The sequence below is a fragment of the Entelurus aequoreus genome, linkage group LG01 (assembly GCF_033978785.1).
Source record: "Entelurus aequoreus isolate RoL-2023_Sb linkage group LG01, RoL_Eaeq_v1.1, whole genome shotgun sequence".
In the NCBI taxonomy this organism is placed as follows: domain Eukaryota; kingdom Metazoa; phylum Chordata; class Actinopteri; order Syngnathiformes; family Syngnathidae; genus Entelurus; species Entelurus aequoreus.
Genome location: NC_084731.1, coordinates 80,600,484 through 80,617,997, shown reverse-complemented (window position 1 = coordinate 80,617,997; position 17,514 = coordinate 80,600,484). Strand labels below are relative to the sequence as shown.

General features: G+C 35.3%; 2 protein-coding genes across 4 annotated transcripts in view; one reads left to right on the top strand and one right to left on the bottom strand.

The window, feature by feature from the left end:
- The window catches only part of LOC133657843 (gamma-aminobutyric acid receptor subunit alpha-5-like), a 108,381-nt gene that overhangs the window by 20,645 nt on the left and 70,222 nt on the right, over nt 1–17,514 (top strand). For both annotated transcript variants that reach the window (XM_062059627.1, XM_062059631.1), the window contains exons 4-6: nt 7,659–7,780; nt 13,863–13,930; nt 14,096–14,316. In XM_062059627.1, the coding sequence (XP_061915611.1) occupies nt 7,659–7,780; nt 13,863–13,930; nt 14,096–14,316 (411 nt within the window). The remainder of the gene's footprint in view (nt 1–7,658; nt 7,781–13,862; nt 13,931–14,095; nt 14,317–17,514) is intronic.
- LOC133657818 (gamma-aminobutyric acid receptor subunit beta-3-like) overlaps nt 1–17,514 on the bottom strand; it is a 216,563-nt gene that overhangs the window by 150,424 nt on the left and 48,625 nt on the right. The gene's annotated exons all lie outside the window — the stretch shown is intronic.

Sequence of the window (17,514 nt, the reverse complement as noted above, 5' to 3'; positions counted from 1 at the left end):
TAGGTATGTGCAGTGTAATATTCTGGGTTGGAGTCAATAACCAGGCAAGGTGATGAAGTTACGTCTCTTTACTTCATACTTCAGAACCGACTCCCACACTTGCCGTCAGGGTGCAATACAACGTAAACCGTTGGCCAACCAAAAAGTTACTTTTTGGTTGGCCAACGGTTTACGTTGTATTGCGCACTCTGACGGCAAGTGTGGGAGTCGGTTCTGAAGTATGAAGTAAAGAGCGGACGTGACGACAGGCTGTCCTCACTCAGGTCCGCACGGACCTGGAGGGGGCGTGCCTTAAGTCCGGCTGGAAATCGGGAGAAATTCAGGAGAATGGTTGTCCCGGGAGATTTTCGGGAGAGGCACTGAAATTCGGGAGTCTCCCGGAAAATTCGGGAGGATATATATATATATATATATTATATATATACTTACCGTGTGTATATAAAACATATTTCATATTGTTATGAAGGTGTCTGTCACTACATTATATATATATATATATATATATATATATATATATATATATATATATATATATATATATATATATATATATATATATATATATATATATATATATATATATATATATATATATATATATTTGCAGTGTGTATATTGTACATATTACATATCGTAATGAAGGTGTCTGTTACTACATTATATTTATACTTACAGTGTGTATATAAAACATATTACATATTGTTATGAAGGGTGTCTGTTACTACATTATATATATATATATATATATATATATATATATATATATATATATATATATATATATATATATATATATATATATATATATATATATATATATATATATATCAGTGGCGTGCCGTCACTAGAGGCAGGGGAGGCACGGCCTCACCTGCCATCATGGAAAGAAAAAAAAAGTAAAAATAAAAAAAATTGTTATATGTATCCAGTGATTATACTAAAGTTATTTTCCATTTAACTTCACCAGTTTTGGATTATTTTTATTTTTATTTTCACATTTGCCATTCAAATACTGAGAAGAGACGGTGCGGTGATCAGCAGCCAGTTGAGGCACGTCACTGATTTGTGCCTCAACATGGATTGCGCAATGACTCTGCTAACTGCTGGCCTGCTGTGCAGTGAGACCGTATTGCTATATGAATTATATTATACATTTCCATAGTTTAATTAGCTGAGGTATATAATGTACAGTGTATTTTGTCAACAACTGTATGTGTGTAACGTATTTCTTGTGCTGAGCGATCATAAAACTGGAGGCTCGTCTCATAACCCCGCCTCCTGGTGCCGCAGAATGCACCGCCCGACGGGAGCGCCACACCAACCAAAGCCCACACCCAAACCCTCCACGTGCAAGACTGAATCCACCCAAAAAAAGTCACTTAACAAGAAGCCAAAAAGTACAAAAACAACAATGCTCGCGCGGCGCGCCGGAGGAGCCGTGAACAGGGACACAACATTAGGTACACCTGCAGACTGCTGCGCGGATTTCATATTTCATTCATTCACAACTCTTCCAACACGAACACCACTGCTCCCGCACTTATAAGTAAATGTAAGACCATAATAACGTTTTTTTTTATTAAATGTGCTTTTTTGTGTGGTACAGTTTGTAAGTGTAAAGTTAAAGTACCAATGATTGTCACACACACACACACTACACTGTAAAAAAAAAAAAAAGTTGAGAAAACGCACATTTTCAAGGCAACATGATGCAACAAGATTTTTGCGTTTTCTCAACTTTTGACTACTGCTGGCCAGACACTGTTTTGGTAGTTAAACATAGTGAAACCTTATTTCTGAGTCTGAGTCAGACTCAGAAATAAGGTCTCAGACTGTCTGACTAACTTAAAAACTATAATTATTTTTTACAGTGTACCAAAACAGTGTCTTAGCAGTAGTCAAAAGTTGAGAAAACGCAAAAATCTTGTTGCATCATGTTGCCTTGAAAATTTGCGTTTTCTCAAATGTCTTTTTTTTTTAGTGTAGGCGTGGTGAAATTTGTCCTCTGCATTTGACCCATCCCCTTGTTCACCCCCTGGGAGGTGAGGGGAGCAGTGGGGAGCAGTGGGCAGCAGCGGCGCCGTGCCTGGGAATAATTTTTGGTGATTTAACCCCCAATTCCAACCCTTGATGCTGAGTGCCAAGCAGGGAAGAATGCTGGTATGAGCTTTTAAACATAACCCGTTAACTGCTGCCAATCAAATGGTGAATAAGATACTCTTTAGGGTTCATATGTTTGTAAATCTGACTGTGATGAAGTCAGTGCCTCACCTGACATGAACCTCACCGCACGCCACTGATATATATATATATATATATACACACATATATATATATATATATATATATTTGCAGTGTGTATATTGTACATATGAAGGTTTCTGTTACTACATTATATGTATACTTACAGTGTGTATATAAAACATATTACATATTGTTATGAAGGTGTCTGTTACTACATTATATATATATATATATATATATATATATATATATATATATATATATATATATATATATATATATATATATATATATATATATATATATATATATATATATATATATATATATATATATATATATATACATTTGCAGTGTGTATATTGTACATATTACATATTATGAAGGTGTCTGTTACTACCTTATATATAGACTTGCAGTGTGTATATTGCCCATATCACATATTGTTATGAAGGTGTCTGTTACTACATTATATATATATATATATATATATATCTGCAGTGTGTATATTGTACATATTACATATCGTTATGAAGGTGTCTGTTACTACATTATATATATATATATATATATATATATATATATATATATATATATATATATATATATATATATATATATATATATATATATATATATATATATATATATATATATTTGCAGTGTGTATATTGTACATATTACATATCGTTATGAAGGTGTCTGTTACTACCTTATATATAGACTTGCAGTGTGTATATTGTCCATATTACATATTGTTATGAAGGTGTCTGTTACTACATTATATATATACTTGCAGTGTGTATATTGTACATATTACATATTGTTATGAAGGTGTCTGTTACTACATTATATATAGACTTGCAGTGTGTATATTGTACATATTACATATTGTTATGAAAGTGTCTGTTACTACATTATATATATACTTGCAGTGTGTATATTGTACATATTACATATTGTTATGAAGGTGTCTGTTACTACATTATATATATACTTGCAGTGTGTATATTGTACATATTACATATTGTTATGAAGATATCTGTTACTACATTATATATATACTTGCAGTGTGTATATTGTACATATTACATATTGTTATGAAGATATCTGTTACTACATTATATATATACTTGCAGTGTGTATATAAAACTTTGATAGAGGGCTTTGATGGTGACTGCATCTTTTAAGTGTTTTTTTATCATCTTTAAAATCCTAATTTAAAAAAAACGTGTGTTTTTGTTTCTCATAATGATTGTGAACGATTGGCGAAATTCCAAAAAAGGTGCAGTTCCCCTTTAAATGGGGTGCATTGAGGAACGGCTCAGTTATGTAAATCACAAGTTTGAACCCCAGTGTCCCATGTTTTCTAGCAGGTTTAAAATGTCAAAGCAAGGATCACCAATGTGTTTACAGTGCTACAAGTTCCTCTATACAACAGGAGCACCCCCAGGTTTTTAGGATTTTGATGCAAAAATGTTTGTCTCCCAGGTTTTTAACTGACCTCAGGCCGCCGGTTGATTAGCCATGTTGTAGCCCCAAAGGAGCCTCTGTGCTTGTTTTATAAGATTAAAAAAATGGTAATTGTGTCCGCTCTCGGTTTAAGGCATAGTTGATTGTGTTTAATAATTCAGCTCAACAAGACAGCCTCTGGACGTCGGCCATGCGGATCACATTCAACATTTGACGCGCCTGCGTTTTAACCAACGGCAGGACGATTAACTCAGTGTTTCTTAACCATTGTCAGGCCGCCAAAAATATCTGTTTCTACGGACCGCAGCTGTAATACACTTTCCCACCACTTGTGGCAGTACACTGCCAATTATTTGCCACTTGCCAAGATTTAAAAATTGTATTTCTATAAATTGCCCTAGTTTTAGGCAAAATAAGTTTATTTATAGAGCACAATTCGTACACAAAGTGCTTTAAAGAACATTAAAGGAATGCTAAAAATTTAAATATACAATTATATTTTTAATTAAAATCAGAAAATGCAATCGACGTAAAAACATTCAGAAATAATTACAATTTAAATCAATCAAATACTGTAGATAAAATACTTTCAATCGTCCTATGCACAATTAGTTAAATTTTAGACTAGGGGTGTCAAACGTACGGCCCCAGGGCCGGATCAGGCCCGCAGACAGGTTTTATTCGGCCCGAGAGATGAGTTTACTAAGTAGAAAAATTAACCTGAAATTTTTGAATGAAAGAAACAGCTGTTCTAATTGTGTCCACTGGATGTCGCAATAGCAATTTTTTGTATCTTTGTAGATGATGTTGCATATGTACAAAATAAACCACGTGATGTTAGTGCATCAGTCGAGGAAAATGATCAAACTACATAAATAACATCCTGTAATTTGATTTAGAATTTTTTTTATAATCTTGATAGATTGAAAATTAACACCAATGAGTTGACTGATGAACATTATCACATTATTTATTAAGAATATATAAATAACGACAAATAAAGTATATACACTATTAACCACAAAAGGTAATTGTAAAAAAAAAACAATAACATTATGATTTGTACAATTTCAGAATGTGCTTGTTCTATTTTTAGACAAAGAAAACCCTCGGAAGTTGTCTTTATTTTTAAGTTATCGTGCCGTGATTTTACCAGTCCGGCCCACTTGGGAGTTGGGAGTAGGTTTTTCTCCATGTGGGCCCCGATCTAAAATGAGTTTGACACCGCTGCTTTGGACCACAATCTTAATTTTAGCATGAATAATTATATCCTGTGTATTCTAGTTTAAACATTTTAAAATTGAGAAAAATAACTATTAAAATAACATATTTTGTTTTTCCCCCAAAATAGATTCTGCAACATCCCAAGGATGCTTAATTTATGAATTACAAGTTGAACTATGCTAGTTTTCAGAATAAAATACTTATTTCTATCTTAAAGGTCCTGCTCATATCTAGATATCCATCCATTAATTTTCTACCGCTTGTCCCTATCAGGGTCGCGGGGGGTCGCTGGAGCTTATCTCAGCTGCATTCGGGCGGTAGGCGGGGAAATATACAAATCCTAATTTAGGATGTCCATCCATCCATTTTTGTACCGCTCGTCCTAATTTAGGATGTCTTGTCATGTAAAATTAACTCTCTGCATGGACGGATAATTTTACTATTTTTTTATTTTTTTTTCCCATAATCTAGTCTTTTTAGTTTATATTTTGTCAGCTCTTTTTTGCAGTGTCATGACAATCTCAAGCAAACAGAAGAAGTCTGGCGCTAAAGTCATGGAGAAGTTTCTCAGGTGCAAAAATTATGATTTAAGTGGTGAAGCTATATTTTCATTTGCACTTGAATTTTATTGACAACTTAGTTATTCATTATTTATTCAGTTTAATTATATTAGCACAACATAATTGCATGCATGTTTTTGTGTGTGCGATAATATTTGAGTGTAGTGGAAAAGTTGGGCGCCGAGGTCAAAAAGGTAAAGAACCCCTAGATGAAATAGATATTCACTTAGTATTACTGTCTCTAAAACATTTATTTAGCTTTTTTTTTACTTTAGAAAGTTATATGGTTGAAACCGATAATGATGCCAAAAAACATAAAAATAGATGGGAAGTTCTCAAAGGCTTATTTTGAAAATGTAATTTTGTTTATAGATTATATACAATCTGTTGTTGTGTTCCCTAGTTTGAGTGTACATAAATGAAGGTGTGTGTTGCTGAGCCCGACCTGGACATAATCTGGACTGGACCTGGTTTTAAGAACCCTTTAAACAATCTAATTTCATTGATAACTTGGTCTGGTGAAGATATTGTCCTTTATTTAAAAAAAATAAAAAACATTTTCTTGAACAAAAAACAAATTAAAATAAAATAAAAACAGTTACATATAAACTAGTAATTACTGGAAATGATTAAAATTAACTGTTAAAAGTTAGTATTGTTAGTGGACTAGCAGCACACAATCATGTGTGCTTCACAGACTGTATCCCTTGCAGACTGTATTGATATACAATCGTGGTCAAAAGTTTACATACACTTGTAAAGAACATAATGTCATGGCTTTCTTGAGTTTCCAATAATTTCTACAACTCTTATTTTTTTGCGATAGAGTGATTGGAGCACATACTTGTTGGTCACAAAAAACATTCATGAATTTTTGGTTCTTTTTTGAATTTATTATGGGTCTACTGAAAATGTGACCAAATCTGCTGGGTCAAAAGTATACATACAGCAATGTTAATATTTGGTTACATGTCCCTTGGCAAGTTTCACTGCAATAAGGCGCTTTTGGTAGCCATCCACAAGCTTCTGCTTGAATTTTTGACAACTCCTCTTGACAAAATTGGTGCAGTTCAGCTAAGTTTGTTGCTTTTCTGACATGGACTTGTTTCTTCAGCATTGTCCAAATCAAAGTCAGGACTTTGGGAAGGCCATTCTAAAACCTTAATTCTAGCCTGATTTAGTCATTCCTTTACCACTTTTGACATGTGTTTGGGGTCATTGTCCTGTTGGAACACCCAACTGCGCCCAAGACCCAACCTCCAGGATGATGATTTTAGGTTGTCCTGAAGAATTTGGAGGTAATCCTCCTTTTCCATTGTCCCATTTAAAGCACCAGCAAAACAGGCCCAGAGCATGATACCACCACCACTATTTTTGACGGTAGGTATGGTGTTCCTGGGATTAAAGGCCTCACTTTTTCTCCTCCAAACATATTGCTGGGTATTAAGGCCAAACAGCAAAATTGTTGTTTGGTGGTAAAGGAATCATTAGAATGGCCTTCCTAAAGTCCTGACTTAAACGTGTGGACAATGCTGAAGAAACAAGTCCATGTCAGAAAACCAACACATTTAGCTGAACTTCACCAATTTTGTCAAGAGGAGTGGTCAAAAGTTCAACCAGAAGCTTGTGGATGGCTACCAAAAGGGCCTTATTGCAGTGAAACTTGCCAAGGGACATGTAAGCAAATATTAACATTGCTGTATGTATACTTTTGACCCAGCAGATTTGGTCACATTTTCAGTAGACCCATAATAAATTCATAAAAGAACCAAACTTCATGAATGTTTTTTGTGACCAATAAGTATGTGCTCCAATCACTCTATCACAAAAAAATAAGAGTTGTAGAAATTATTGGAAACTCAAGACAGCCATGACATTATTTTCTTTACAAGTGTATGTAAACTTTTGACCGTGACTGTATATTGTAGGAACCAGAATATTAATAGCAGAAGGAAACAACCCTTTTGTATGAATGAATGTGAATAAGTGAGAGTGAGTGTAAATGGAGGAGGGAGGGTTTTTGGGTTGGTGCACTAACTGTAAGTGTATCTTGTGTTTTTTTATGTTGATTTAATCAAAAAAATAAATATAACAAAAAGAAGGAAAAAAATAAAAAAAGAGCCCCTGGATGAACTGACTTGAACTCTCCTCTCGCAGCGCCTGTCAGTCGTCCCAGGAGGCTCAGAAGGAGGCCGCCGCCAACGACAGCACAGTGTTCACCAGGATCTTGGACGGGCTTCTCGACGGTTACGACAACAGGCTGCGACCTGGCCTGGGAGGTCTGTCTGTCTGTCTGTCTGTCGCCCTGCTGGGGGTTTCATGCACTGATGTTTGTCAGCTGAGGTGAACGGTTGAGTCGTGAAAACCGAGCGCTGTCAATCATGCCCGGGTGCGTCACTCAAAGCGAGCACAGCCTGAGTGCTCTCCTCACTCTCTTCGCCTTGGCAACAAGAGCAAACCTTGAGAGTTGACTCGTTGCCATAAAGATGGATTTTTTTCCCCCGCTCCCCTAGGCGATAAAAATGAAAGCTTTTCAATTTCACTTGCCTTCACACCTTGATCTCTATTTGACATTATCCTTCTTTGTTTTCCTCTGCGTCTTTCATGTACACGGCACACACACCGCACAACAGGAAGTGAAGGTTTTACACGGAATGGCTGCACAAGCCCTGGTAACCGTTGCTAGCGGTGACAAGAAAAAAATGGCGTAGAAACACAAAAGCACGGAAACATTCATGGCCTTCTTCCACCAACGAGCAGCTTTCTCCGCGTCACAAGAAATTAAAGCCTGCCAGGAACGAACTGATATGCCTGGACGACAGCGGTCCCGCCTTCGTATTTTCACACAAGTCTCAAGTGAGACGCCTCGCACATTAAAAAAGTGTGAAGTCAGGAACACCTCCGCTGGTGCAAATTCCAGGACTTGCGACATACTGATCTGATTACTGCAGCCAGTAGCTACCTTACTTACTGCTGCATAGTTGAAGGAAAACACTGATTCCTGTTATAATGTGAATATAAGCTACGAGGAACACATTATGGAAGTGTTGGAACCAAGTTTTTCTCAAATAGTGAGCAGCAGGACATATATTTAAATAATTCTTACTATATATACCTGTATATATAAATATATATACGTTAGATAATCCCCTGAGGAGCAGGGAAACCTGCGAAACAGGCTTGTAAGGATGAAATAGCCTCCGTGTTTTTTCCTGACCTAACGTATATTCCGCTCTAACCCGCTATTGAGCACTGTATAACGGATAAACCACAGAAACCTCGACTATATATAAATATATATATGTATATATAAATGTATAATATACACTACCGTTCAAAAGTTTGGGGTCACCCAAACAATTTTGTGGAATAGCCTTCATTTCTAAGAACAAGAATAGACTGTCGAGTTTCAGATGAAAGTTCTCTTTTTCTGGCCGTTTTGAGCGTTTAATTGACCCCACAAATGTGATGCTCCAGAAACTCAATCTGCTCAAAGGAAGGTCAGTTTTGTAGCTTCTGTAACGAGCTACACTGTTTTCAGATGTGTGAACATGATTGCACAAGGGTTTTCTAATCATCAATTAGCCTTCTGAGCCAATGAGCAAACACATTGTACCATTAGAACACTGGAGTGATAGTTGCTGGAAATGGGCCTCTATACACCTATGTAGATATTGCACCAAAAAGCAGACATTTGCAGCTAGAATAGTCATTTACCACATTAGCAAAGTATAGAGTGTATTTATTTAAAGTTAAGACGAGTTTAAAGTTATCTTCATTGAAAAGTACAGTGCTTTTCCTTCAAAAATAAGGACATTTCAATGTGACCCCAAACTTTTGAACGGTAGTGTATATATGTTTATCTATGTATATATAAATATATGTGTGTGTATATACTGTATATATACCCAATATAATATAAACCCAATATATATATATATATACACTACCGTTCAAAAGTTTGGGGTCACCCAAACAATTTTCTGGAATAGCCTTCAAGAATAGACTGTCGAGTTTCAGATGAAAGTTCTCTTTTTCGGGCCATTTTGAGCGTTTAATTGACCCCACAAATGTGATGCTTCAGAAACTCAATCTGCTCAAAGGAAATGGGCCTCTATACACCTATGTAGATATTGCACCAAAAACCAGACATTTGCAGCTAGTATAGTCATTTACCACATTAGCAATGTATAGAGTGTATTTCTTTAAAGTTAAGACTAGTTTAAAGTTATCTTCATTGAAAAGTACAGTGCTTTTCCTTCAAAAATAAGGACATTTCAATGTGACCCCAAACTTTTGAACGGTAGTGTATATATATATATATATACATATATATATACTGTATATATATATATATATTACGGCTGTGACATTGGGCACCGCATGATTTGATTTGATCCGATTCTCGATTCAAACCAATTCTCGATTCAAAATCAATACTTTTTTTAACATTGGGTGCCAATTCTATGATTAACCACATTCTTCCATAAAAAAGATGAACAGCTGTGATTAATGTCTGTATTACTTCAAATAAAACTGGTTTTGTTTTATAAAATATTACCCAACCATTTAATAAAGTTGAATACAAATACGGCAACAAGAGAAGTATTCAACATTACAAGTAAATCTGTACAGCAGATATGATCATCTACATCAACAATATGATTTGCCTGAGTGGCTGGAAAGGACGGATGTAAAAAAATAAAACCAAAACATTGTTTTAATCGATTAAGAATCGCTACAAATAGGAATCATAATTCATTCGAAAATCATTTTTTGACACCTCATAATATATATATATATATATATATATATATATATATATATATATATATATATATATATATATATATATATATATATATATATATATATATATATATATATATATATACAGGACTGTCTCAGAAAATTACAATATTGTGATAAAGTCCTTTATTTTCTGTAATGCAATTAAAGAAACATAAATGTCATACATTCTGGATTCATTACACATCAACTGAAATATTGCAAGCCTTTTATTATTTTAATATTGCTGATTATAATAATAATACTAATACCTGGGATTTATATAGCGCTTTTCTAAGTACCCAAAGTCGCTTTACATGTTAAAAACCCATCATTCATTCACACCTGGTGGTGGTAAGCTACTTTCGTAGCCACAGCTGCCCTGGGGTAGACTGACGGATTATGGCATACAGTTTAAGAAAACTCAAAAATCCTATTTCAAAAAATTAGAATATTTCCTCAGACCAAGTAAAAAAAAAGATTTATAACAGTAAAACAAAACCAAACATTTGAAAATGTCAATTAATGCACTCAGTACTTGGTTGGGAATCCTTTTGCACGGATTACTGCATCAATGCGGCGTGGCATGGAGGCAATCAGCCTGTGGCATTGCTGAGGTGTTATGGATGCCCAGGATGCTTCAATAGCGGCCTTTAGCTCATTTGCATTATTGGGTCTGGTGTCTTTCAGCTTCTTCCTCACAATACCCCACAAATTCTCTATGGGGTTCAGGTCAGGGGAGTTGGCAGGCCAATAGAGGACAGTAATGCCATGGTCAGTACACCAGTTACTGCTGGTTTTGGCACTGTGGGCAGGTGCCAGATCATGCTGGAGAATGAAATCATCATCTCCATAGAGCTTTTCAACAGATGGAAGCATTTAGTGCTCTAAAATCTCTAGAAATGTCTGACTTGGGCTTTTGAAAAGAAGTACTAGACAGTTGCAGAGTGGTCCAGAGTCCTGTTTTCGGACGAAAGCAAGTTTTGTATTTCATTTGGAAGTCAAGGCGCTAAAGTCTGGAGGAAGGCTGGACAGGAGCAAAATCCAAGTTGCTTGAAATCCAGTGTGAAGTTCCCACAGTCAGCAATGGTTTGGGGAGCCATGTCAGCTGCTGGTGTTGGTCCACTGTGTTTCATCAAGTCCAGAGTCAATGCAGCTGTGTACCAAGATATATATATATATATATATATATATATATATATGTTATATATATATATATATATATATATATATATATATATATATATATATATATATATATATATATATATATATATATATATATATATATATACACATATACGTACAGTATATATACATATATATATACGTATATATATATATATATGTATGTATACGTGTATATATATATACATATATACATATACATATACGTACAGTATATATATATATATATATATATATATATATATATATATATATACATATATACATATACATATACGTACAGTATATATATATATATATATATATATATATATATATATATATATATATATATATATATATATATATATATGTGTATAAGTATATATATATATGTATATATATATATATATGTATATATATATATATATATATATATGTATATATATGTATATATATATATACAGTATATGTGTATATATATATATATATATATATATATATATATATATATATATATATATATATATATGTGTATAAGTATATATATATATGTATATATATATATATGTATATATATATATATATATATATGTATATATATGTATATATATATATACAGTATATGTGTATATATATATATATATATATATATATATATATATATATATATATATATATATATGTATATATATATGTGTGTGTCTATATTTTATATATATATATATAGACACACACACACACATATATACATTACATATAGATATATATGTTTATGCATGTATATATATATATATATATATATATATATATATATATATATATATATATATATATATATATATATATATATATATATATATATATATATATATATATATATATATATATATATATATAGTGGGTGGCGGGCAGCAGTAAAAATGTATTCCCAATTTTTTCTCCTATTTTGTAAAGAAACCGAAGAATACAATGGACAAACATAATTCAAAACAAGTTTTCCAAGTATTTGATTAAAAATTAGTAGTTTGAAAGGCGACAAACAATGCTGCAACATGCAAGAATACATGCCATGAACATACACTGGACCTTGCTCCTAGCAAAACTAAAATTTTGTTTTTAGAACAAACAAAGTGCACTTTGTATACAATAATTTTCCAAAAACTAATTAAAGAGCTTCCTCTGGGAGGCGAACCTTCTGTCTTGAGTAATGCAGTTCTGTAAACAACAAACCAGCATTGCACGTTGTACGCAAATAGATAATAAACTCCAGCATCGAGATTAATGAAACATCTTCTGTGTTGAATAAAACACCATTTGTTAACAACAATGTAGCATTGCACAGTGTGTGCAATTGAACCATGAACCCCAATTTGGGGATCAATAAAGCTCAAACTTGCATCTTCTGTCTTGAATAAAAGACTCCTATAAACAAACATTGTATGTAATTAAATAACAAACTTTAACAAACTGAAAAAGTGCAAATTTACTCTTTCTGTCGAGAATAAAACACTTCTGTAACAAAATGCTCATGGATTAGTCAATTTGGAGCGGTTTTGCATTTTTGATGGACATACTTCAGGCGTGCTAGCCAGCCACCCCTGCTAGGACGCTACAATGCTTTGTCGACAGCTTGCAGCTTGTCTCTCAAATTTGGACTAAAATGTGTTGTCAACATGCGTCATCACGATTGGGCGATTTAATTGCAACCATATGACAAACCAATGTTTCTATCGTAGATCGTCTAAATTGCTTACGTAGCCATAATACCAATTCCTACATTATTATTGTATTTATAATATTAATATTAAAGTACCAATGATTGTCACACACACTAAGTGTGGTGAGATTATCCTCTGCATTTGACCCATCACCCTCACCCCCTGGGAGGTGAGGGGAGCAGTGAGCAGCAGCGGTGTGAAATCATTTTGGTGATTTAACCCCCAATTCCAACCCTTGATGCTGAGTGCCAAGCAGGAAGGTAATGGGTCCCATTTTTATAGTCTTTGGTATGACTCGGCCAGGGTTTGAACTCGCGACCTACCGATCTCAGGGCGGACACTCCAACCACTAGGCCACTGAGCAGGTTAATATTAAATACATGTTCTATCAAATTAGGCACACATATTCCGAAAAGTATTAGTTCTGTGCATTTTTTTAACCCTGTGTGTTGTCGTTATCGCTGATTCTTCTTGATACTACAGTTTTTTGGTTTTTTTCTATCGTAGTTTCTGAGACTTAAGTACTGCTTTTGTTTTATGCACATTTTTTGGAAATGACAATGTTGGATCTTTTGTAAGTCCACTAAAAAAAAAAAAAAATCAGACAAAAAAAAACCTAATTATGTTTCAGTAGTGTTCCAAATTTAGGCCCAGCTGTGAAGCTTTCTTCATGGTCTCTCGACAGAGAACGTGACGGAGATCAAGACGGATATTTTTGTCACAAGCTTCGGCCCGGTATCTGACACGGAAATGGTGAGTTCGTCTTCAGACACACACTCATTTTCCCAGATGGAAAAGCTATTAATCTTGGAGGTGACTGTTGAAGCACAATACAGATATGTAGCCAATGTCTTGAACAGTTAACATCAGTCAAGTATGGACACTAGTGGTAATGATTACCCATAATTGCTGTTTCAGGAATACACCATTGATGTGTTCTTCCGTCAGAGTTGGAAGGATGAGCGCTTGTGCTTCAAAGGGCCGATGAAGATGTTGCCCCTGAACAACCTGCTGGCCAGCAACATTTGGACACCGGACACGTTCTTCCTCAATGGCAAGAAGTCCATCGCTCACAACATGACTACACCTAACAAGTTGCTGAGGCTGAAGGATGATGGGATTCTGCTTTACACTATGAGGTGGGTAATGATCAACCTAAGAACTGAAACATGGTCCAAAACAAGGACTAGGTGACATTTGTGGCCCTGGGTGTTTGAAGAGAGTCATAGATTATGAATAATATGCTTGGAGGAGGAAGTCTGGTCTTTTTTCCAATGGCGCAACAGTGACTCCCAGTGGTGAGTTGTGGTATTGTCCTAGACATACAGTCCTTTGCAGTGAAACTATTTTCTGCTCACATTTATTGTTATTTGTGGAGAAATTATTACAAATAGAGTGGTTCTTGGCTCAGTCTGTCATATTTTGCTACTTTTTTACTACTACAATCAACTTAAATGCTCTTTTGTGTCTCTGTAACCACATTCATTTTTAGCTCATTGCCACCAAATTGTGTGTTTTAAAAAAACAAACACTTCATTGCATAACATCTGGTGTACAACAGGGCTATAGACAAGAAATATGGCATCCCAAACCTGTATTCACCCTGTTATTAAACACTTGTAATGTAGAGCTGTCCAAATGGTGGCCCCGGGGGGCCTTTTGGTTTTGTTAATGGCCCACGACACAATCTACAGACAAAAAAAAACCTGGATTAAATTAAACATAATATAATTAAAATATTAGAAAAATGGCCAGGGACCTGTGCGCCTGACTCCATATGGTCTTTTGTGTCCTTTTGAGATTGCTACAGCTCTTAAAAAGTTTTAGTTGGCTGACTAATAATACTGATAAAGAATAACAAGAAGAAATTAAATCTCTCAAGGGGGTTCTATTGGATTGTGTCTATATGTATGTATATGTATATGTATAAATATATGTTAGGTCAGGAAAAAACACAGAGGCTATATCATCCATACAAGCCTGTTTCGCAGGTTTCCCTGCTCGTCAGGGCATTTTATATTTTATATTATAAAATCTGACGAGCAGGGTCACCTGCAAAACAGGCTTGTAGGGATGATATAGCCTATGTTTTTTCCCGACCTATTGTATATTCCGCTCTACCCCAGTATTGAGCAATTGAGCACTGTATAACGGGTAAACCACAGAAACCTTGACTATATATATGTATATATATATATATATATATATATATACACGATTCGATTAAATTCTTGTGGGTAACGAATGGATTCTCCATCCTAAACAATGTTTGATTCAAAATCCATACTTTTTAATAACATTAGGTGCCAGTTCAATGATTAACGACATTAATAAGTAAAAAAGATAAACAGCTGTGATAAATTTATATTTTATTTAAAGAAAGCTGGTTTTGTGTAGAAATATTCTGCCCAAACATTTAATAAAGTCAAATACAAATAAGGCAACAAGATAAGTATGCCACACTTCTCTTTTCTAGTAAATCTGTACAGCAGATATGATCATCTACATCAACAATATGATTTCCAGCCATCGTGTCAGGTCGCTCAAGAGAGTGCTACTGGTAACATGTAAACTGGTACTACCGGTTCCATGGCCAAGCTGATGAGGAAGGTGGCTAGACACCCAGCAGAACAAAAACAATATCTGTCAAAGGGCGGATGAGCACAAGAGTGCCAACGGCCATCTAGCAAGTTCCAGTACACCAAACTTTAAGCATGACTACCCCCAGGACCCAAGAAACCCACCTAGCAGGCGTAAACTAGTCATGATGAAAAGTTTGGGAGAAGGAGCTACATAAGGGAGACAACCCTAACAGAAAACAAGACCTCAACGGCTGAACAGGCAACTGTGAGGGCGGATGAAGGCTGCAACAGACCATAGAAGTGCCGTTTGTCTTGGTTCTCCATGCCACGGAGTCCACTTCTTAATCTGCCATGTGTTTGACGAAGCGCGACTTCAGATACATAAAAAAAAAAAAAAAATCACTCGCAGGTGTCCATCACCTCATCTCATCTCATTTATGTGTCATCTACATCATCATACCACACTACAAGTCTGTCGGCGATCAAGGATTGGCAGTGGGGGCAGGCTTGTGAGGCTGGGAGCCCTTAGTCAGAATTGACTCGTACAGCGGGAACATTTTTCTATAATGTCGTTCTTGCTTCTGGATTTGAAGTGAAGAATCAAGTTAATCAGCGGTGTTCTTACTGAGCAGTCCTATTTAGGATCCACTCTGCTCACCCAATTTTGGGAGGAGGCTAGAAAAGGTGCCCTAAACGTAGTTTCACTTCGCCTACTCTGCCTGGGACGCCGCGCCCAGGCAAAAAACAGTACTTGGGAATGGCCATGATTCTGCTCCTTTTGAAGTAAAAACTGGAGTAAAACAGGGACGCCTGAAAGCCCCGACACTGTTCTCCGTCTTTATCTCTGTTGTGATCCACATTGCATATTCACGAATACCAGCTGAGCTATTTCAAATTGCATTTCAGCTAGATAGAAAACTATTCAACCTGAGGAAGCTGCAAGCCAGAACAAAAGTTTCAAGGTCCACAGTGGTAGAATTTCAATATGCCGATGATAATGCAATAGCAGCCCAGAGTTCAGAAGAATTGCAAGTGATACTGGATGCATTTAACTATGCATACACACAGCTTGGACTTAAAATAAATGCAAAGAAAACACAAGTACTCTACCAACCATCACCTAAGGACGTCATCCTGCAACCACCGGCAATAAAGATAGAAGTGGCTCTTGAAAATGTAGAAGCTTCACATACCTTGGTAGTATAATGTCTTCAAATGCTAACAGTGATGCAGAAGGCAATCACAGAATCAGGCAAGCTGCTGCAGCCTTTGGAAAGCTTAAGACTCGAGTGTTCCAAAATCATGACATCAGACTAGATACAAAAATCTAAGTGTTCTGAGTAATTGTTATAACAACTTTGCTATATGGTTCAGAGGCATGGACAGCATATCAAAGACATATCACAGCACTTGAAAGGTTTCAACAGCGATGTCTACGCCAGATGATGAATATTAAGCGGCAAGATATGAGAACAAACATCAGTGTACTTGAACAGGCCATGCTTCCCAGTGTAGAGAGTACAATTGTTAAATACCAACTACGATGGACAGAGCATGTCGTACGGATGAATGACGACAGACTGCCTAAACAGATGTACTGTCAGCTAAATGAAGGGGAAAGAAATGTTGGTGGGCAGAGAAAACGCTACAAGGATTGCTTAAAGAAGACATTGAAACAATGTGAAATAGATAACATACTGGGAAGACCTAGCAAAAGACAGAATAACATGGAGATCTGCAGTCAGTAAAGGAGTG